The 23426-nt window shown below is 40.3% G+C and overlaps 1 protein-coding gene across 1 annotated transcript in view; it reads left to right on the plus strand.

The window, feature by feature from the left end:
- CFTR (CF transmembrane conductance regulator) overlaps positions 1-23426 on the plus strand; it is a 94145-nt gene that overhangs the window by 62429 nt on the left and 8290 nt on the right. The window contains exons 19-23 of the mRNA XM_054188120.1: positions 2559-2709; positions 3811-4038; positions 6139-6239; positions 14464-14706; positions 16972-17127. Of these exons, the coding sequence (XP_054044095.1) occupies positions 2559-2709; positions 3811-4038; positions 6139-6239; positions 14464-14706; positions 16972-17127 (879 nt within the window). The remainder of the gene's footprint in view (positions 1-2558; positions 2710-3810; positions 4039-6138; positions 6240-14463; positions 14707-16971; positions 17128-23426) is intronic.

The raw sequence follows: 23426 nt of genomic DNA on the forward strand, positions 1-23426 counted from the left end.
ACTTCTGAGCTTTTCCCAAGAATTTGACACAAAATTTTACAGCTGGTTCTTATTCCCTCTTCTGTGAGAAAGAGCTGGTAGATGACTCTGGCTAACTCCTCATTAAGGGACACTGCCTTCTTCTCTGTTGCAGCTGTGGATGTCATGACATAGTTTTTTTTAGGGCTTTTACGGGTATTGGACATATCAGGGGACCATCCCTTTTAGGGAGCAGTGCTTTTTATCCAGGATGAATGAGACTTGGAGATGAAAGAGGCCAGGGTTACTCTCCAGTCACTGGCATATACCCAGTTGCCCATAAAAAAAAGGCGTATTAACCTTTACATCAACGACAAGAGATAGTAGATTCTCTGACAGCCATCTGACCTGCTTCCCTACATCTTGGGTATGAATTGTAGCCAGCTAATGATGGCAGTAGCATCGGCACTTGTTTTAACATCCATCTCAGTCTTCTACCAGTCCTTACAGTGGGGTCATCATTTTTTGGAGATTCTTCATGTGACATGCTCATCCCTAGTTTAATATTGTCCCAGACAAAAGGTCATAGTGAACTTATTGGACACTTATACCCATGGTCATGACTGGTTATCCTTAAATGATAAACCATTGGTTTATCAGATTGGCTGCTGCAGCCATTGCCACCCTGAACTCTTGCTGAATTGCTGTCTCCACCACCAGCTGCCTTTTCCAAAATGGTGACACAGAGGAAGCACTGGAATATGTCTCCCCATCTGGGCTTCATCCCAGGCCTGAAAGTTCAGCACCTGGGGTCACCGCAGCGCAGCACTGTGCTTCGTAACTGGGCTGCATGAGCCCTCTGCTCCGCTCATTCCCCGAGCATATGCCGATGTAGCTGGCTTGTGTGTTGATTTTTGTTTCTGTATTTTTAGAGAAGGTGTCATTTTCTGTTTGACTTTACACTTATTTTGTGTTTGGAGTTTATGAGATAATGCAAATTTTCATATTCAACTTTTTACTGAAATAACTGTTGGACCAGCAGTGAGAACAATATGGCATCATGGTGGCCTTTGCAAAATTTGAGCAAATAGTGGAAACAGGAATTAAAACAGTCACTGTGTGACTCTGTAATCTCAAGAAATGGGAAAGCTGTATAACTTGGCTCAATATCAGTTGAACAGCTCATTCACTTCTTAACAATTAGAGATACAAGAGGTACTAAATTCTGCATTTTGAAATCATGAGTAAACACAAATTCATTCTTGCATTGCTACAGACCAGTGCTATACAGCCTGCACAAGCATCACCCACGTGTGTCACCGTTCTTTTAAGATAAATGAGGAAAATAGTGAAAGAATTCTTTAACTTGTTCAGCTGATACAGTAATTTTTTTCAGAAGCTTTGATGCTGCTATTGCGTTGCTCAGATTTCTGATGAAAAGAAAGGGTAGGAAACCTGGAACATGCTTACCTGTTCATGAAAGACCTCTGACATGGAGTACCGGAAATTTAAATCCTTCCTTGAATTTATATGGATGTAGTAGCAAAAGCACCAACTGCAGGTTTCTTCCTAATGTGAGATTAGTTTTGCTTTTCATCTGTTTGCTGACTGGTCATTTGCAGTGGTGTTTCAATGCGATTTTCATCATTTTGTCCAGATTGTCCATTTGCAGTTGCTTTAGGCTGTAGGTTTGCAGTTTGAAGTAGTTGTTTAATGTGAAAGGTAACACCCTGATACAAAGCAGAGCTTTGCTATTCTGCGTACACTGATGTACTTGATTTTCATTAGATTTAGGTACGAGACAAAAACAGTCTAAGTGCTTAAGATGCTTCTAGAGTAAAGACCAAGTCCTGATTTTGCTAAATCTGTCTGGAGCTACTGAGGTCTTATGACAATGGTAGTGGTCTCTGGTGGGTTAAATAGATTATGGAGTGTTCTTGTTCCTTTTGAGTCATCTGTCACCTTAAAACATCTTTTTTTCTCCTCAAACTGCTATTTTTTCATACCACAAGTCCTCTTACAACTTATTTCCTGTCTTCTGATCAGGACAAGCAGTAGTATGCTTTCATATGTGGGTTACAGTCCCTTAAGCAAGCGATGATGTGCGACTTCCCACTTTTTCTGACCCTCAGAAAAACTGCTTGGCCCAGAACCTGCAGGAGACTGGCACTGAGCTCCTGACAGTCTGGCATATCTAGTCCAGACGAGACAGGGACAGCACTGGTAGGTTTGGGAGGTGTCTGCAGATATTGCAAGTGTCATTCTTACAATTTTAACTGGAGAGTGAATGCCTAGCTGCCATTGTTTTTGTGTGGCTTTGTAATTTAGAAGCCTGAAATACTGGTTGTACTACAGAAGACACTTCTTTCATCTATTAGAAAAGACGGCAGCTTATTCGAACAGGTTACGAATCTGGTCTCAGTTATTCATGATCTTTTCATGGAGGTTTGTTCTCAGCTGCAAATCCTACTTAGGTTAGCACTTTATGTTTGTTGAAACAATTAGTAGTTTGTTGCCATGGGAAGGAGATTCATCACCAATCTCTAGTCTATAAAATGATAAGTTTACTATATCAATAGTATTTTTCTTTCATTCTACAGTTAATACTGATTGTGATTGGCGCTATAACAGTAGTCTCAATATTACAACCCTACATCTTCCTGGCATCAGTGCCTGTGATAGCAGCCTTTATTGTGTTAAGGGCATACTTCCTCCACACTTCTCAGCAGCTGAAACAACTGGAATCTGAAGGTAGGAGCAGCAAAATTGGTAGACTTCTAAATCCACAACGAATCAATTGAGAAGTGATTCACCCTTTCACCTCTTCTTTGCCTTTTCTCTTGCAAGATGCCATTGTCTCTGGGAGCAGAACACATATCTCCTTAAAGCCAGTGCTGTTACTGGTCCAGCCAATACTGAGTGCTCTGCTGCCAAAGAGCAATGGAGAAGACCTTTTTAAAGCTGGGCTTTATCACTACTGCAGCTGAAAACAAATAAAGTCCTGACATACAGTTTTCTTGAGAGTAAATGTAACTCGAAAAATTGTGGTCAGACTTGGTATGTGCCCTATGAGTTTGTTTCTTTATAAGAAAAATTTAGAATGGATATATCTTGATTGCAAAAAATTTTTATCTCTGAATAAGTTATTTGACTAAATTTCCTTCCTCTCACCCCATTAAGAGACATGTTCCCAATAAAATGGAAAACCTCATTCTGAAGTGTGGTTTTGCAGATCAGGCACTGTGGTCTGGCTTTACAACAAACCGGCAGATCCTCAGCAAATCAGTCCTGCATCTTAAACACTGATGATCATCTTCCCTTTTACTTAAGTGTAATTCTGAAGTTCCTCAGATCTAAATTTAAATTTCTTTGATGTTCATGGGGATCCAGCATTGGCTCACCACCTTTTATGAATGCAAGATCTGCTTAAAATTACCATGTCAGTACCGTGAAGTCCAGAGCATTAAAGTACTCTGTCTGTGCTTAAAAAAACTTCACACTTGGTGGAGTTATCAGAATTATAGGAATTAATTTTTGCTGAGGAGGAGCTGCCTTTTTCTTGTGGCATCTTACAGTAAGCCAGGAGCTTCCCCAAGTAATATGCTAACGAAGAAGATTTAATGTGATCCCTTCCTGGCAATACACTGAATGGCATTTCAACCCATTCATGCAAAGACTGTTGTGTATCCTGTGCTGGGATTACTTCAGTCATGTACTCCAACAACATATGTAAATTAAACACTGGCAACAGTTGTATTGCTGTGAGTTAGAGCACAGGGCTGTGTATTTGCGTTATATCAAAGTTATTTGCTTATGAGTGTTTATGATGTTTCTAATTTAAACACTTTACAGCTCGGAGTCCAATATTCACCCATCTCGTTACAAGCTTAAAAGGGCTGTGGACACTGAGAGCTTTTGGGCGTCAGCCGTATTTTGAGACCTTATTTCACAAAGCCCTGAACCTACACACGGCAAACTGGTTCCTCTACCTGTCAACACTGCGCTGGTTCCAGATGAGGATAGAAATGATTTTTGTTGTCTTTTTTATTGCTGTGGCATTCATCTCTATCATAACTACAGGTATAGTAACCTTACTGTACTGAAATGGAAGTCTTCTGCTTCTATTTAACAGCTCAGCTTTAGAAACTTCCGAGGGAAATAAACCATTGCAAAATTTAGCATACATTGGAGTCACTGATGTAAGTTTGTTATAATAGTAAACACAATTGAATTAAAACAGAAATTACACCATTATTATCTGCAATCTGATGTTGTAGAGGACTCATTGAAGCGATTAATCTGAAAATAATATCTGAAGGGACAGAACTTTCCTTTTCTTGGCTGTAATTGCTGTAAAAGTAGTCATCTCGTGTTTTAAACCACATTAATGTAACCACATTAGTGTACCGAAAAGCTTGGATGTTGATTATCATCTGTATAGCTCAAAGTATTTTAGCAAATAGAGGTTAATATTCCTCTCATTTGCAAATGGCTAACATGAAAAGTTTTGATGACCTTTTAAGCCACACCAATACCAAAAATAGTCACCCAGTTGTCTAATTCACAACCCACTGACCCATTTTCCAATGTGAAGTTTTGCAAATTTCATTCAAAGTTTCCTTCAAAATGGCTCACTGCTCCTAGTAAACTCAGTACATGAACAAGAATCACTCTACTTGTATTTGAAATGCTGCCTTTGGCCAGGCGTAGCAGGTCTCTAACAGCAGAGAATAGGAGGTGAATGTCCCCAAAATGCTGGAATAATTCAGTTCTATGGAAAATCTCAGCAGCTTTAGCTACAGATTACTTCAAATACAGTTTTTAATTCACTACGCTTTTGTTATGTATGGTTTTTTTGATTTTGATTCTCAGGCATTATTCTCCCTCTCCCATTTCTACACTGAACTTTGTGTGCAGGATCTGGATGCAGTTTCAATGCTATGGTTGCTGATGAACAAGAATTTGCTGATTTTTTGAAGGAGGATTTTGGTTCTAACAATATCCGAATTTCATTTAATCATAAATAAGTGTTGAAAAGGAGTTATATAAAAGTGTACATTTTATTGACTATTGTATTCTGTATGAAATTGCTATCCTCTATTTCTTGTATAAGGAGCTCTCCTGATTCTTAGAAAAAAAAAATCCAACCACACAAGTACTTCTGCATGAAAATATGCACTTAGAGTACTTTTGTTACAAAGTAGACTTTTAATTCCCCTAAAATTCATAGGGAAACAATATGTCTTGCTGCCCTTCTAACTTTTTACTTTGTGTGTTTAGTAGTTCGGGGTTTTTTTAGGAAAACTGTTTCTTGTGATACTGTTTTTCTGGATATTTTATTTGAGAAAAGGGGTTAGAAGCACTTCTTAAAAACATGACAATTTGTCACCTTGCCGCCATTCTAAACTTTACTGTTACAGGTTAATAGGTCCTTGGAGCAATGCTAAATTCCTTTTCTTAATCTCTCAGCTTTCAGAAGGAATATTTTGCTTTTATTGTTTACTTCCATAATTACTCTAATAATGACATCTCTATAAGCAAAACAGGAGGAAGTGTGTTGAAAAGAGCCATAGAAGAAATGAAGAAATCATAGAAAGGCATTTGGCTTAAATTCTCTATTCCATTTAACACATAGTGAGATTAAAAATCAACGGTGTTGTATGAACTCATAAAGAAAAATCCCTTGAAAATCCTATGCTTGTTACAGCAGACAATTAAAGAAAAAGAATTTATATCTGCAGCTTTGTGGAACAGTAAGGAGAACATGTCCTCTGTTTGCCCAAGAAATGAAATGTAAACCAGTGCAACTATTTCGAATTTTAAAATTGTTAGCTGTGGTATTTTAGTCAGATAAGAGTAATTTCACAGATTCATATGTATTGGAAAAAGGAAATTGATATCAAGATTGCAGAGGCCTGATTCTGTTCAGAGCTTAATTACCAAGATTTAAACTTTTTTTCTGCCAAAGCAAGATCAGGGTTTTCGGTAAATTCAGTGCCAAAGCCAGGTGTTTAACTGATGATTAAGCTCTTGGTCCTTTGTGTAATTAACAAATCCATGTTTTCTCCATGAACTAAAAGGGGAGAGAATGTGAATATGTATTTTAAGATATACATACTAATTTTCTGATTTCTATTGGCTTTTTATTTGCCTATAAATTGAATGTTTTTCTCTCTGCAGGTGATGGACCAGCTAGTGTTGGCATCATTCTTACTTTAGCTATGAATATCATGGGAACCTTGCAGTGGGCAGTAAACTCAAGTATAGATGTGGATAGTTTGGTAAGCATGAAATGCACTGTGCTGTGCTTTCTTTTAAAGAATTGCCTTATTTTGTTGATTATAGGTGTTCAGTGTGTTATTTTCAGAGTTGGATATCAGGCAGATATGTCAGAAAAGTTCCCCTCATACCTTTCCTGGCAACCTACCAGCTTTGGCACAGCACAAACTGAGTTTTATTACGATCAAAAATTTTCCTGGAGTAGAAGAGGCAACAGCAAATAAATGCATTTGAGGATTCACACTGCAGATGCAGCAGTAATGGGAAAACTTCAAAAAGTCTTCGAGTTGTTTTGTTATGATTATATGCCTTACCAAGGTATACAATAGACCTTACTCGGTCTACTGAAGGCTTTGCACAGCAGATCACGGTGGATGTTTTTGAGCTGCTTCCATGCAAAATCAACAGTGATTTAAAAATCTGTCCTGGACTTCACAGAATCACAGAATGAAAGGGGTTGGAAGGGACCTCTGGAAATCATCTAGTCCAACCCCCCTGCCAGAGCAGGGTCACCTACAGCAGGTTGCACAGGAACGCGTCCAAGCAGGTTTTGAATGTGTCTAGAGATGGAGACTCCACCCCCTCTCTGGGCAGCATGTTCCAGTGCTCTGCCACCCTCAAAGTAAAAAAGTTTTTCCTCATGTTTAGATGGAACTTCCTATGTTCAAGTTTGTGCCCATTACCTCTTGACTACCCTCTTCTCTGGGGGTCTTTTTGTGGTTTTGTGTAAAATACCCTCTGACATAAGGCTTTGGAATGGTACATGTTTACCTCTTTAATTTGTATAGTTAGTCTGTTAGAATTGGCTTTAAAGCAGAATATTTCACGAAGTTAACTCATCATCACCTATTTGTTGAGATACGAGAAGCAGACAGGAAACTCATAAAAGAATGTTTGTTCTTGCAGTTTTCATCATACCTTAGCTTAAATGTATGAAAGTTTTAGGTGTTATTTTTAAATGTAATATTTACTTCTCTCTTTACACTTTTAAGGCATTCTAGGATTTATTTGAGACAGAATTCTTGTAACAAAACAGAGTAGTCTTATAAACCAAACAAAATTTCTGAGAAAAAAAAAAGTCCCACATCCAGTCATACCCTCTCTGAACCTAAATTAGCTTCCAGGGCCAACCATTTCAGTATTGGAAAACAAACAGCTTTCACAGCAAATCTTGGAGACCATTAAATCCTGATTAGCTGAAATGAGTTGTCGTTTAAAAAACATAATTGCGGCAGACGGTGACAGAGAAGGAATATCTGCCATTTCGACATATTTTTTTTAAATAAGTGATTCAACCACCCTCATCCTGAAGGAAATCCTTAAGAGCCCCAAAACTGGGAATTAACCACTTATAACATCTGATCTCTTGTTTACACGTGTGACTGGTGATAGTCCAGAAAGCTGACTGCATTCAGGGACACATTTTTCCCCTATCCACCAATTGTTTTATGCTGACTTTTTCTTTGCTTGTAAGAACAGCCTGTCTTGAAGGGCAAGCACTTTGTGAAAGGGCTTCTTTGCCGTAACTGCAAGTCACGCTGAACAGCAGTTGTGTGACTGAAGTAAAACACGCCATTGGTAAGGCACGACTGTGACAACAATGTTAATCAGCTCTCATTTGTAAACTCCATTTTAGCCCTGTGAAGTATAATGGGATCACTTTAAGTACAAGAATCTGTATAAGAATCATGTGCACTTATTATACGGCTTAATACAAACTGAAGGTGTTTCACAAGAGCAATAAAAAGTCTTGCGGTGAGATTCAAAGGGTGCTGGACATACTAGTGTTTTAATAAAGAACTTCCCCTTTTTTAAAATACATCAATGTTAAAATGTCATCTATTAGTAGCAATAAGGAAGTAACTCCCTTTCCCCTGAAAAGAAAGTCTCAAGTTGCTTTAGACGTTTGTGAGGGCTTTTCTCTGTATTAAGACAAACTACTGTACTGGAGCACTGGTTATATTATATTAATGATAGCCTTGTAAGGTGCATCAGTTTATAGGTAGATCCTCTGGACTTCTTCCAGCAGTGAATAGCTGCCCACCCCTGTCCCATGGATTTTTAGGTGTCCCAGGTGACAAACTAATAGATACTGCTGGCAGGATGGTTTTCCTGACGTTCAAAAGCTGCTCCTGTGCACAAGCAAATAAGAATAGCTTCATGGTTTCAAGACAATAAAACTGCTTCACTGGGTTATGCAGGTGTATTATTTCCCACTCTTTGTATTCTCTACGTTTAGCACTTCCCTCTTTAAAATCTTATACAATTATTTGGTTACAGATGTCCTGCAAAGGCTTGCACGCGTGCCTGATGTAGTAATCTATTATACCCTATTATATGGTATTATGTGGTTATACTCTATTTTTCTCTCAAGAGATACTTTGAGGCTCCCCACAGGACCAGGTTCACTAGAACTGACACATCTCCATGTGTCTCCAGTTACAGATATGCACGCGCCGCTCTAGATGACATCACTCTTGCCCTTCCTTGAGCAGCTGTGACATCTGTGCTTACAAGCCTGCCCACAAGCATGCCTGAGGGTATAGCACATTTGTAGGTAGCATTCTTTGGTTGTCAGATAAGCTGGAGTGTTCTGCAAGTGGCTGAAACGCACTACTGAGTTGTTTTACAAGATACGCAAGCTATAGGACATCAGTGAAATAAATGCAAGCAAAAGGACAGGAAGGCAGGAGAGTAGACAAGCAGGATCATGTGAAGAAGGAAAAAATCTACCGGAATAAATACTGGCCAAACACATGGGTAGACGGCAAATTTGACTTTATTGCACACAATCTCCTCCTTGAGCTTTCCGTGACAATGACACACATATTGAAGAAATCTGAGTTTCTGGGTTGGATTTTGTTTTTACATACACAGATATTCTCTATGAAGCAATTTCTGTTGAACTGGTTTGGCTTTAACTGAAAAATCCCCATTGTCTTTTAATACCCCATAATGGTTTTGGCATTTTATTCTGTACAGCCCTGATACTTTATCTATCTGCTCTGCTTTTTTTTTTTTTAAAAAAAGCAACAATGCAAAACCACATATGTGGTCACTCTGACAGCTATCTATTGTTTCATTTAAAGCTACCAGTTAGACTAGATTTATCTTTTCACTTTGATCATTTCTGCTAATATCCCTTTAGCTGGTTTTCAGTCTTTTTCTTATCCCTGCAGGCAGTCTTGTAGTATTTTTGATTTTTTTCCTTCATAAGGAAATACAAAATAAGTTTTCCAGTAAGTGCTGCTTTCACAGATAAGCATTGGCTAGTCCCAGTGGACTGTGTTAATGCTTTATAACCTCCTCCTTCACCGATGTGTATCCTGCAGTAGCAGTGCTATAACTGGGAAGGACGGTTCCTTTTATCAGGGAAAGAGAAAATGCCATGCTTTTGCTGTTGCCAAGATTACTTATGTAAGGAGACATAAAAAGAATCCCCCAAAGAGACATTAAAACCACACTTGCTAAACCTCACAGTGCCTCACCCTGCGCATCAGGGATGCTGAAGAATTTAAGTACTACATAGTAGAGAAGAAGACCAAAGGAAAAATTAGGACTGTGAAAAATAATGTTGCTTTCGCAGCTGTTTTTTATGCTTTCATTTTCCCATGCTATTTCTCCTTTAACCTGTTCAATTGGTGTGGTTTTTTTTTAAACTAAGACATGATCTTAATATACTTTTTACTACTGTCAGCAGAAAACCTGCGAACGCTGTTAATTTCCAAAGTTTAAGTAGATCAAATACTTGACTGTAAAATGTGCATCAGAATGACAATTGTCAAAAGTGAGGTGTTGGTCATCTGGAAAGGAACAGGATGAAGAAAAATCTATTAGAACATTTACTTTTCTGCCTGCAAAGCAGTGTGAGAAGGAGCAAAAAATTCAGTACAAGTTTAACATGAACTAAATATTTAATTTTTGCAGTTCGTAAGACATAAGTTTGTATGTCCTATAAGTGCACCCAAAATGTAAGAGCAGAAGATGTGAAACCTCAGTAAAACTGAATGGTCCACCTGCATTGACCCAGTTTTTGCAGTGACTTCATGCACAGGGATTTTTCACAACAGGAGCCATTGGACCAACCTCTCATGGCATCTCTCAGTTGCACACTGCGCTTTCCAGACAGCATGTTTTTTGAGGAAGTGGAGTCTTGCAATATGATCATTGAATAACATGCATGTCTGGTCTGGAGAGAATGACTGCTCTCCTAGCAGAAGAGAGCATAGGGCCTGATGAAATTAATTGCATTAGGTTACTTGTAAAAGAATTACTTCTTCCACTTTCTGGAGATATACATTACATAATTATATTATGAATTTTTCCTTCAACATTAAGAATAGCTTAAGTGATATTAATGAGAAAGTAAATTAAAGAATTTGCAATGTTATTAAAATCTCAGTAAAATACAATTAGGCAAGGCTAAAAATACTGTATTATGCTCTAGACATTTTTAGACGGAAGTAGTAAATACACTCCTTTATTCTAAAGCATTAGAGAATGTGAATATAGCAGGCACGTTGCTGATGGGAATAATGGGTAAGAAAGTTGCTGTCACCTACACTATACCTGTCATTATGAATGACAGAAGATTTCTACCTGTGAAAGGAAGAATGGATATCTTTATAAAGTGTTACTGACATTTATGCTGCATTTTGCCCAGATGTAAATCATAATGCAAATTACAGCACAAGGAAAGCATCCTTCTGAATTGATTTAAAGTATTAAGCTGTCTAAAATACCTGCATATGTGATGTGACTGATATATCTGTCAGAGAAGCTGGGACATAGAGATGAAATTTTCTGTTGTAAGGGAAGGCTCTTTGTCCAGCTGGCTTCGTAACAGGTTTTAGTTAGTGTGTAATGGTAGGTTCTCTTGGGCAATTATAGGGAATCCCTGCCTTTACAAACATTCGCAGCTCTTGATGAAGCCAAGAAAGACCTTCATTTCTGAAGTGGCGATATTTCTATAAAGATATGATTTCTGAAAACAAATGTACAATCAAACACCAATTAAAATAAATGCAGGGTGCTCCATGTGGGGATTTACTATGGACAGTCAGACAACAAAAAAATTGTCAGTCTGAACCAAAGTCTTCCTGTTTATCACTAAAATGAGATGATATTAATGATATTATCAACATGATGATGACCATGCCTTTCCATCTTGCACAGTGGTTGAGATGGAAATTGTACTCAACAGCCTTGGGTGTTAGCATGCTTTTCAAAACTTCTGTTACAATTGTGTTTCAAGATGCTGAGATGTAAGCTATGATCCCAGTATTTCCTTGCATTGTATATAAATTTGCTTCCACATGGAAAATCCACCTAACAATATTTCAATCTGGATCGAAGAGCAGGAAGGCATGGTAATACATCAAGTAGAATCACTTTGCAGAAGGAATGCAAAAGCAGTTAAGCAAGATGAAAGATGTACAAAGCATTTTCCATAATGCCACTAAAGAGGGATATATTACTGGGAATACAGATTAGAGAACAAATAAGGCCCAGATATTCCTGGATGCAGTAGCTATGCAGGTGTCTATTTATTAATTTCTTTTGCTAAATAATTTCTGACTGATAAAAATTGACACTATCTTACAGTTTACTCTTGTTGTTTACAAGGACGAATGTTGGTAAAACGAGAAATCTGTTAAATAAGTTATTTGGACTAAGACACTTAGGAAACTGAATGTAATGTAAAGTCACATCTTCTTTAAGTAAGGGGCTGAAATTTGTTTCCTGAATAGCAGGAGAAAAACAATAGACTCTAGGACTACCAGCATGAGCAACGTTCTCTGAAAGTATGTTAGAAATGACAGCCTCTACAGAATGAATTAGTTAACCAAAACAAGCAACGCGTTGGAGGTCAAGAAGCAGATAGAGAAGAAAGACTTGACAAAATCAGAGTTAAACTTGCAAATGGCCCAAATTCCGAATAAATACTTGGTCTCAGTTTTCAGTAAAAGGCCATTATTTTATCTGGGGAGTTGAAAGTGGAGCAGAAAGTAGAAATGGGATTTACAATATCTGAGGTGGAAATTATATGCAAAACCAGCCTAGCTGTGAGCACGAAACTGACGCATCTGAGTTAGAATCCCGGTCTCCCTAAATTTCCTGTACAGTTCATGGAGGGACACGTATACCACTGTGAGTCTGCCCATCTAAAATCAGAGTCTTCAACTAAGTGTGATTGGGTTCTGCAGCTGGACATTTCAGTTAAACATGTGAAACCAGGCTGGAGCAATGCCACCCCATGTGCACAGACAAGCTGTGACTACACATCCCATCCCAGGGTGCAGGAAGAGCTGGCTGAGAAGCTGGAGATCTGGTAATGGCCACTTCAGATGAATCCACCGAGCTGGCAGCAGTGGTGGCATGTGATAGAATAACAACCATCGCTTTTGGTTAAAAAGGAGAAATAAGAAGTCATTGATGCCACCATCGGTTTGTTAGTCTGATGGCAGCAGTCTTTAGAAACTATTTTGAAGAAGTAATTAAAGACTCAGTGCTTACAGAGTGAATGCACTCAGCTTTGCTGAAATTAGGGTTGTATCTGACTAACCTGATAACTCAGTTCAGTAATTTATTTGCCAGACAAAAGTAATGTAGTTGATCTCATTTGTCTTCAGGAAAGCACTGGCTGTGGCTCTGATTCAGAAATTATATAAGTGAAGGGGATCGGGATTATTATGAGAACTGTAAACTAGTTAATGAGTTGGACAGAAAGGAAATGGCATTAAGCTGTAAGTATTAAGCTGTAGGGAGGCTACTCAACAAAGATTAGATTTGTGACTGAGCTCGTTTTAATCTTTTTTTAAGGCTCTCAACAAAGAAAAAAAATTCTGTTGAAGAAATCTGCCAAAGGCACAAAGCTGAAAGGCACTGGTAGCATGAAGGATGCTGGGAGTTGAAAGATATTAGGTGACCCCAAATGGCAGATATAAAACAGATTTCAGTAGCCAAAGTGCAGGCTTAAATTTAGGGACTGCTAAGAATAACCTTTGTTGTAAATAAGGATCTCCTCGGTTAGAAATGGCTAAGATGGAGGAAAGCTTGGCTGATCACTGCTTGATGAGAAGGTGACTATAAGATGTGACTGTGAAGAAAGAGCCTATGATCCTGGAATGTGTTGATCAAGATATTCCTAATATAGATAGGAAAGTATCAATGCCTTTGTACAATGTCCTTGTGAAACGTCATTCAAAATGCTGTGTACAGTCTGGTCAGACAGGAAAGATTAATTTAAACTGGGATGTTTGGAGAAGGAGAACATATGTTAAGAAAGAGGCTTAAACCTGGATTTTCTTTAGTCCTGGAGAAGAAAGGCTGACTGGATCTAAGATGGTCCTCCATAAATTAATGGGGAAAGCAACTAGGAAAAAGAATTATTTAGAATTTAAAATTAACAAATGCACAAGAACAAACTGGTCCATAGACTTAAAAATAAGTTTTCTGACCACCTGAGCAGTGGAGTTCTAGTGAAGGAGGTGATTTGCCTCTTTATTAATTGACCTGTGATCCATTTATCTATCTATATATAAAAAATATCAAGAGGATCCCTTCTAGTCCCATGATCCTTTGAAAAAATTTACCAAGACCGCTACTAGCAACTTCTGTCTGAAGTTCATGAACTACAGGACTTGATTATTTCACCTAATATATATAATTGCAGATATAAAATTAGTTCCTACTAATTTTTTGTTAAAAGGTATAGATAATTTCTCTTACATATTCAGATGTTAAAGTCTGATGATTGTTCCTCTTTACTTGATGCTACTGCTTTACATTTTTAAATCCCATGCATTCTGCTGATCTTTGGATATCAGTCATTATTCAAGGAACTTCAGTTTTCAGGTTGGGCAACCCCTTACAGGAGGGAGGAATTGAGGACTCCCAAGATTGCTTTCATGATCATACTTTGTTTTCATAAATACAGGTCACCTACAGTTTTCAAAATACATTTTAAAAGGTGGAAAGAGCTATTGTGTTCATTTAAAAGTGAAGCAAGTGGAATCACATGTTTAACCAATGTCAGTAGCAGAAAAACAATAGAATCTAGAGCTCTACACAAGAATTGTCCTACCTTTGAAAACTGTATCATAGTATAATTTACACAGAAAAGAGACTCACTGTTCTGGCTAGGAAATAGGAATAATTTGATTTCATTTGCTTTGGTAGCCGAGTATTAATTACAATTAGAATACTGTTTGTTTTCATTCCTAGATGCGGTCTGTCGGACGCATATTTAAATTCATTGACATGCCAACCGAAGAGACGAATACCATTAAGCCACAGAAGAATAACCAGCTTTCAGATGCCCTTGTAATTGAAAACAGGCATGCAAAGGAAGAGAAGAACTGGCCATCCGGGGGCCAAATGATTGTGAAGGACCTTACAGCCAAATACAGTGAAGGAGGAGCTGCTGTGTTAGAAAACATTTCTTTTTCAATAAGTTCAGGGCAGCGGGTGAGACACTGTTTTGTTGTGTTCGATCTGACTTCTATTAAGTTCAACTGTAGAAGTGTCATTATAAACCTATTCATTAAGTCAAGAGTAAGTTGAGTTCAATAAGGTTTTTTAAATGGAAACATGATGTTGTCACAAAACAAAGTAATCATCTAAAGCACCTGAAGAACAGAAATGTCTCATGTCTCTTCCTAAAATGAGCTCATCGGTAGGATTATTGGCTACAAACAAAAAGAAGGCAAGGAAAATCTGCCTTAGTTATCCTAGAAATCTTGAGGTTATTTACGCCTCAGTGAAGCACAGTGGGGATATTTGCTGGCCACGAGGAGCAGAGTATACTGATAAAATACATATGCAGCAGTTCCTCAAGTCATATTCCTGTGCCTGAAGTTGTTCACCTTCTCCTCCGGGGGAGGGGGAAGCTTGCTGGTGAGCGCAGACGCTGGGGGCAGCCTGACCCAGGTGGAGCAGGGCAGGAAAGAATACCGGCCGCTGTGCCAAAAGGGTAACGCACCGCTGGCTCCGGCAGCCGGAGGGTGGAGGTGCCATCTCGCCCATTCCATGAGGGCTCTGTGCCACCCCAAATTATTATATAACAAACCATAAACAGCTCTATTCTTCAGAAGATTGACAAACCTCTAATTAATCTTCATGTGGGTTTGGGATTGCATTCAAGAAAGAGCTTTAGTTTCAGGACAGCAGTTAGGCAGAGGCTTAATGCTTTGCTTTAAGTTCATGCTGAAGGGCCATCCTCAGTGGGGTGGGAGGAAAGGCTCCCATGGTTTCCTGAGCTGGAGCCATACGGATGAAGAGGAGATTTTAACTCTGCCACACAGATGACAAAACAGGCTTAGTGACAGCTCCCTGGCTTTGCCACAAGTCAAAGCATTGCTCCTAGTTTGCCTTGCTCTTTGCTCCTAGTTTGGATAGCACCAGTATCTGCCAGGTTTGGTAGACCTGTCTTGGTTTGCATGAACTGAATGTTTCATCTGCTAAGTTTGAAGACACCGAAATTTTGAAACTGGGGGTCTGACTTCTGCAGCACCATCCCAAAAGTGCTCTGCCTATTGAAGAGAGGCACCTGTGATTCCTGGAGCGTGGAGGTGTGGGTGCCGCTGCGGTCTGATGGATTTACTTCCTGGAAAATCCCTTGAAGCAATGGAGTATGGAAAATGAAAGATACTTTTGTACTGTACAGAGAGGGGGCAGAAAAATTAAAACAAAGGTCCTTTTTTCAATGGCTATTGAAAGAACTTGATCCAGTTTTGGTGACGAACCCTGGACTCAGAGGTAGTGCTTCCAGAATTGGAGCGTCCTCCTTAAACTGGAGAGGATTTGTCTCTGCCCTGTAGAGAAGCATGTGTAAAACAAGCAGGAAAGAGCAGAGCTCCCCTCTGCTGTGGGGGTCTATGCAACAGTGCGGAGCTTTGCTCGTCTGGTTTGGAGGCCTGGGGCACTGTTAAGGAAAACATGCCAGGCAGCAGGAAGAATCCCTTTCTTCACCTACACATGTATATTGTCACCCTACAAAACCAGCCCACGCTCTGAAAGGACAGCATTGACTGTGTAAAACCCAGCTGTTGGAAAAGGCAGTATCGCAGTTTGCTGGTTGTTACTGCAGATATTGCTTGTTCCGGTGATAGGTCAGTGCAATCCCACAAGGGAAACACAACATTTTATTATGTTTCTTCCCACCTCTTAGGTAAGGAAAGGCAGCACCAGCTGGGTGGGTTGAGGATTTGCATTGCTGCTTGGGGGAGGGCAATGGCATGGTGTTTGCTGTGACCGCTGCCTCGGGCCCAAGATACCCCACCACAAATTGATGGTCTGATCAGACTTGGGCCGTCTGTTTTGAATTATATGGAAATGGAGTAGCTCAGTAGTGTGATTCGAGTGCGCTCCTAGCTTGGTTTTTGTCTGCTGGATGGGGTTTTGATGAAGAGGGCTCCATAGCAAAAGAAAGGGGAAAGGCACAAAAAGCTGGACTAATTAGTACAAGATAATGTATACACAAACTTCTGTTCTTCAGCTAAGGGTAGGCTAACAGATCTTTTTTCTTAGCTAATTCTAACAAAACAAAGAAGAGTCTGTCCCAGTGTTTCATTCAACCCTTGCTTTTATAATTTCCAAACGCATGACATTTGCTATCCCGATGAGATCCATTTGGATTGTTCTCCACTGCTGTGATCTCTAAGTGTTTCTGCCTTGGTCTGTTGTTAATATGTGAGCAGTATTAAGTGTTTGTTTTTATGATTTGCATTGCAGGTGGGCCTTTTAGGAAGAACTGGTTCAGGAAAAAGCACTTTACTTTTTGCATTTTTAAGACTGCTGAATACAGAAGGGGATATCCAGATTGATGGAGTCTCCTGGAACACGGTCAGCGTGCAGCAATGGAGGAAGGCATTTGGAGTGATTCCTCAGGTAATGAGATTATTTGTGCCTTTATTTTAGTTGGTTCTATATCCATATTCATATAGTTACCTTTAACTGGAAGTTAGTTGGTTTATGCTGAGAAACAGAAACAAAAGGCAAAGATTTTGTGAAAAGGGGAGCGGGATGGATGGATGGATGGATGGATGGATGGATGGATGGATGGATGGAATGATTCTCAGCAAACTCTACTTTTTGAGGGTTTCTGTGCCACTCTCACAAGAACTCTTCTAGAAATGGGAAGGTACAGCACACTCAAACAGAAGTGTTCATAGGCTGCTTAGCCCTGCACCTCTGAAACAGTTTGCATGTTGATTCAAAATAAGATAGTGACACCTGAAGAAAAAAATACAATCAATGGTGCTCTCAGCTACTGTTTTCTAAAGCCCCACATCACATATTATGGTTAACATGTGAATACCGTACATTGCCTATTTTCCCTGACAGGCCGGTATCAGAATTACTGCTTTTCTCATACTTTACTAGACCACTAGCTGATCCCCAGCATGGACTCATCACTTCTTTAGCTGTCACCTCTCATTACCATGCCATGGTGCGTGTATAAGGGACCACTTCATGTTATTTATGCTTGCAGCAGTGCCGGCATATGGGAAGTAAAACCATTTCAGAGATGAAAAAGGAAGCAGCTCCTCACTTGGATTTAGGCACCCCAATACTCTCAAATAACTGGAAAAAGAAAAATAGTCTAAGGAGGAGCAAACAAACTGAAAAGGGCTTCTGAGTCCCTTGCCAATGTTCCCACCACTGGACCAGTGTCCTGCATTAGTTACAAATCTGGATTTTCTGTTGCAAAAATTAACATTATTGGCTGCATGCAGTAACACTATAAAATGGTCGCTCACTCTAAAGGTAGGAATGAAAAGTGATGGAATGAACTGCATAATTTTAATGCCATGTTTTGTATTTTTGTTGTTGAAAGGTGTCAGTCCTTTCCAACAACGCTGATACAGGAGTAACACTTATTGGCCTTCTCTTCTTTGAAAGCTACACACTGGATAATTCTTCAGCTACTAAACATACACAGTCTTTTCCATAACAAGGTTCATTCCTTTGGGAATCTTGTGAGTGTGGCAGAACAATTCAATTAACACTTGACTGCAATCTTACCAATGAGTCACTTGTGGTATTGTGAGGCAGAGGGACACAAGTTGCAGGTCAGCCTGACGCCCTGCGAGGGGACATGCAGTCTGTCCTGCCTTTACCCATCCTTGAGGGGTGGCTACTTTCCCCGGAGACTGATAAGTATGGTTTGATCCTTGGTCACCCTGGTTGGCCCACCCTGGAGTAGTGACTAAGGATCTCCTTTTGACTGCCAGCTGTCAAATCCCTATTGTGCTATTCCTCCCATCCCATCCCCACCGTAAAGGAGTTGTCAGCTGCTTCCTGTGCATATTGGTTTGTTTCCAATAGATAGTCTACTGTCTTAGAAAGGTGGTTACTGTCTTAGAAAGGTGGTTACTGTCTTAGAAAGCTGGTGAGCGGCAGTGAACCTATGTGTGGTATAATGCACTGACTACATGAGGTGTGGTTGTGCACTGACTACATGAGGCATTTTAAAATAGTTGGAGATACTCTGCATCGGACACCTGATTTAACTGAAAAATATGCTGTCAGGTTATATTGTCAAAATAGTGGTTGTCTTTTCCATAGTCATCATAGCAGAGCAGAGGTCTATCTTCATTTTTACCCCTTTTTGGGTATGTAGGCTAAATTCTGCTTTCTACCACAATACAACAAACCAAACTAATTGTAGTGAAGTCACTAACATGACTGTCACTCAGTTACTATAGTCACTCCTGATTTATTTCAGTGTCATGGAGGTGGGATTTAAGTCTGACCAAGCTGTTCCTGATGATACTGTCTTGGCGTTGGTAGCTGTTAAAAGATGCTGAAATGTTCATGCTGGAAACACAATGGCTTTGATTTTGCAAACACAAGAGGGACTCAAAAGTTAGTTTTTCTACTTAATGATCAGTTTTGTGTTGTGATAGCTTCCCTTTCAAATATGTTATCCCACAGTAGCCTGAGGGACATTTATTTAAAGTCGGCATGTGAAGAAGGCGCAGCTCTCTCCTCTCTGTGCATTTCCACAATCATGCTCTGAAATTTCCTTAAAGACAGCAATTTTTTAGCACTTTGACCTTGCCACTAGACCTTTTCTTCACTGCCAAGTTACACCCCCAACAAAATAGAACCAAGAGAGCGGTGGTGAGTCCACTGGTTAGATTTGTACCTTGCCTGAGTCTACCGACAGCCTGGTTGGTCACACGCTGCCTGCTGAGGTGAGGCTTGCTTGGCAAGCTGCCCTTTGGTAGCTGACCTGTCGTCACCCTTTCCATCCTCTCTTCAACATTTTCATGTCTGTCTGTTCCTGTAAACTTCTATTTCTTTATTGTTGCTGGTTCAGTTCTGCAGCATGAAAAGAAGTCACCCGTTCAGATTGAGGCAGCTGTGCGGTGAACTGCAAATGTAGCTGCATCTATTTAGTTTTGAGGACAGGTACGTTATACAGCTGTCCTCCAAAGGATGGCTGAATAGGATGAAGGATGCTTTTACCAGTATAAAGCTATGTTTCCATTGGGAAATTTTCCTGATGTAGCTATACAGCCAAGTATAACTTTCTGTATGTGGAACAGGCTTCCCTGTATCTCCCATTGTCATCCTTTTGCTCTCAGCCCTTTCTTCCTTTGGGATGTGGTTGCCCAGTAAGGTTTCTGCTTTCCATCTCCAGCTGTCCTTGGGTACACGTGAGCTGAGGAGAAAACGGAGTGCTTGGTAACCAGTAGCCTCCTTGTCCCAGTGAAAAATATGATTAATAATTCTCATAGCTGAGTACTCACTACAGAGTCACTAATGGTATAGAAAACATTCTGCAGCCATCAGCAAAATGCGAGAGACATTTATTACACAGGCAGTGTAACTTGCCCTTCTGCTAGTGAGGTGCATTGTTAGTTCATTGTTAAAATTACACATTTAGTTCAGTTTGGAAGTCCCTAATACATGGATCAATGCCAAAAAATCCCAGCCCTCCATTCTCTGGAAGGTCACGGGAGTTGCCAGCCTGTTTGTGTGCTTCAGCTCGCAGCTCCTGTCCCAAAGCCTTGCCAAAGAACTGCACATTATGCCTTAAAAGTTCCCACATACAGAATGAAATGAAGTTTTCACCAGCACTTTCCCAGCAGGGAAGAGAAATTGCATATGCCACCCTGCCTTTCCCAGCAGAACAAAGGGAGCCTTTTGTTCTTTGCCGTTCACCTATGGCTTCCGAATGGAAAAAAAAACCCAGTTGCTTTTCCTTTCCTGTGAGGCTGGCCTGCAGCAACATGTGAATATTCGCCATCTCCAGGAGAGGCTTCGCTAGCAAAAGGAGAACAGATCTCTACTTGAGGACCACTTCCTCATGAAAACTTTTCAACTCTCTCCTTCTCTTCCTTATCCCTAAATTTCCCAATTTAGAAGAAAAGAAGTGTTTTTCCTCCGTGGGAACCACATTGATGCACGCCTGCATAGCACATGCAGTGTCCTAACACACCGCCAAGTGCTCCACACAGGCGATGCTAGAACAGCCTGCGAGGTGGTCAGGGATCACGATGAGCCGGAGCAAAGGCAAAAACCTATTTATTTCAGTATCTCAAATCCAGCTGTCAGCATACTGCAGTGGCATGAAGGGGTAAATCATATAAAACACGTTTCCTGGAGCACCCATAAGGAAGTTCCTTCCTGTAGCTCCTCACACCCGTTGCTGCTCCTACAGGATGTTTGTCATTCTCATGCAAAACAATTACCCCAGTGATAACAGGCCATTTGAAGAATAATCACAGCCCATCATCCCTTCTTCCTGATGCTTGTACTGCAAGAATTTCCCCACCACATTTCCAGGATGAGGACATCCAGCTGCATCTGGTTTCCACACACTGAAGCCCTTTTGCATACAGATCCTCATGCAGATTCCATCCTGAAGTATTTAATGGAGTGAAATTGAGAGGATGCCTTCAGAAATTTAGCTTTGAATGGAGAACAGGAGACCTGCAGCCCATTTTCGAGTAAAATAAATGAGGAGAAACCGGAGACCCATAAGCTGCTGCTAGCTCAAAGGAAGGGGATGACGTCTGGTGTCTTCTTGAGTGTTATTCCATAGCATCCTGGCGGATCTCACACATTTTCTATGTGTAAATGCTCCATATAGAGTTAAAATCAAGCTTAGCATGGAAAATGAGATTACTACAGTTTGTGGGACTTCCAGCTGACAAAAAAATAATTAAATCGCTTTTGCTCCGTTATTTTACTTAAGAAGTGAAATTTTCCAACTGTTATCTTTGTAATTCCAGTTTTTCAGTAGCTGTCTCACTTTGCTCATTAGATCTGTCTGTCTCTCCTCCTGTCTGTCTCTGGCACTGTTTCGTCGCATCTCACGCCCTTCAGGGCTGTTCACTTTTGGAGGCCGCAGGGGTGTCTGCAGCATGCTACATGCAGGAGGCACGGTGCAGCACTGCTTCCCATAGGCGGTCCCATAGAGTGTCCTGCAGAGGCTGGGTTCCTAATTAATTAACAACCCCACATGCTCATTTTGGGCAGTATATGGTTGTTTTCTGCATCATGGGTTCAGTGTTGCCAGGAGCACAGCACTTGTGTTTATCAGTAAGCTCTGTGGGAGGCAGAGGTTTTAGCATCTTCAGGGCAGAACATTTCAGAACTGGTCCCGAAGTGATTTGCAGAAGGTCTTCATTGCTCCCATGCTCTTATTCTTGTCTGTAAATGTTTTAATCTCAATGTAAAGTCCCTAATGGACCCTTATGAAGACAAATCTGCTAACTCCATACCCAATACTAAAGCATTCACATAGCAATTTGATTTTCTTTCATGTTGATATTGTTGCCATAATATATATGAAGTGGAGGAGGCTACATGGAGGTCATATTGTTGTTACTCTAACGTCTCTGTGCGTGGAGCTGGTATATGGTTCCAGATGATGTTGTGTTTGCTTTCCAGCCCTGGGTTCTATGGGAACGAGGGTCCATGGGTCTGGCTGAGGAGCTGCACATGGGGTGTCTGTTGTTGCAGTAGCAGCTACTCAGAGCCAGGATACTCTTCACTTCTTAGCAGCCTCTTGTCAACTCATCCTTTACTCTTCTGTATGCGTTTGCTTAGGTACTTCAGGGTCTTGGTTCTCCACAAAACACTTAAATCACTTAGGACACCTATCTCCACAAGCTAGGTATATCCCACGCTGTCAGCAATATGCAGAGGCTGTAGTCACTGAGGGGGATCAAAGCCTTTTGGAGGGGCTGATTTACAATATTTAGAATGGTCAGAACATAAACGTGACCATATTTTTATTCCCGAGTGTTTTGCTTGTGGGTGGATGTCAGATCTGAGAAACTATTTAGTGTGTAATCACACGCATTATCATCCTGGGTGAATTTGAACAAGTGACTGAGAAGGAAATGGTTCCAGATTTGCTGCCAGTCTCCCCAGCCATCCATTCCCGCTTCCAACACCCTCATAATTTCTACTTCTTCCATATTTATAAACAACACGTATGTCCATGGGATTAACTTCTGTTTTTTTTCACTTAGACTTCTAGCTTTTAAGAATTTTTCGTGCTTTTTTCTGCTTCTGCTTAAGTGGACTCTAAACTGCCCATGTGACTCACAAGATATTTACCCAAGTGAACCCTATGTGGTTTCTAGTGAGCTGGGAGGAAGGAGATGTTGAATTGGAGAAAGAAGTACCAGAATTCAGGACAATGAAATATTTACCTTGTGGGGAAAAAAAAAAAGTACTTTTGGGAATGGCTCGCTTTTAGTGCCCTGCTCCTTGAAAGCACAGTTATTAGGAATAACAGCAGTTTCTGAAGAAAGTAGTACCCTTTATTTCTCTGCCTGCTGCACTTCAGCAGGAATGTTATTCAGCCCTGTCTTCTTTAAAACAGGTTTGTTCAGTTAACTATTCTTTACCACTGAGAAATGAAAATACCTGTTCCATTAGTTAAATGTATGGTGCTCAAAGTGGGAACAAACCCACGTCTGACACTGTTTCCACAGTGGTATTATTTCCACCGCACCCACTACTTGTAAGAACCTAATCCTGCTGCAAATATGTCACCCCGCTCATGCCACCTAACCAGTGCGGGGCATGGGAAAAGGACTGCGCTGTGCTTCACCGAGGCATTCATTGTTATTAACAATCATGATTATAAAGGAAAGAGTCTACTTCTCCCCCTGGTCTCTACCGAAAGTGCCTCAATGACTTTTAGCTGCGTGGGCTGC

Source organism: Rissa tridactyla, chromosome 1 (assembly GCF_028500815.1).
Source record: "Rissa tridactyla isolate bRisTri1 chromosome 1, bRisTri1.patW.cur.20221130, whole genome shotgun sequence".
Lineage (NCBI taxonomy): Eukaryota > Metazoa > Chordata > Aves > Charadriiformes > Laridae > Rissa > Rissa tridactyla.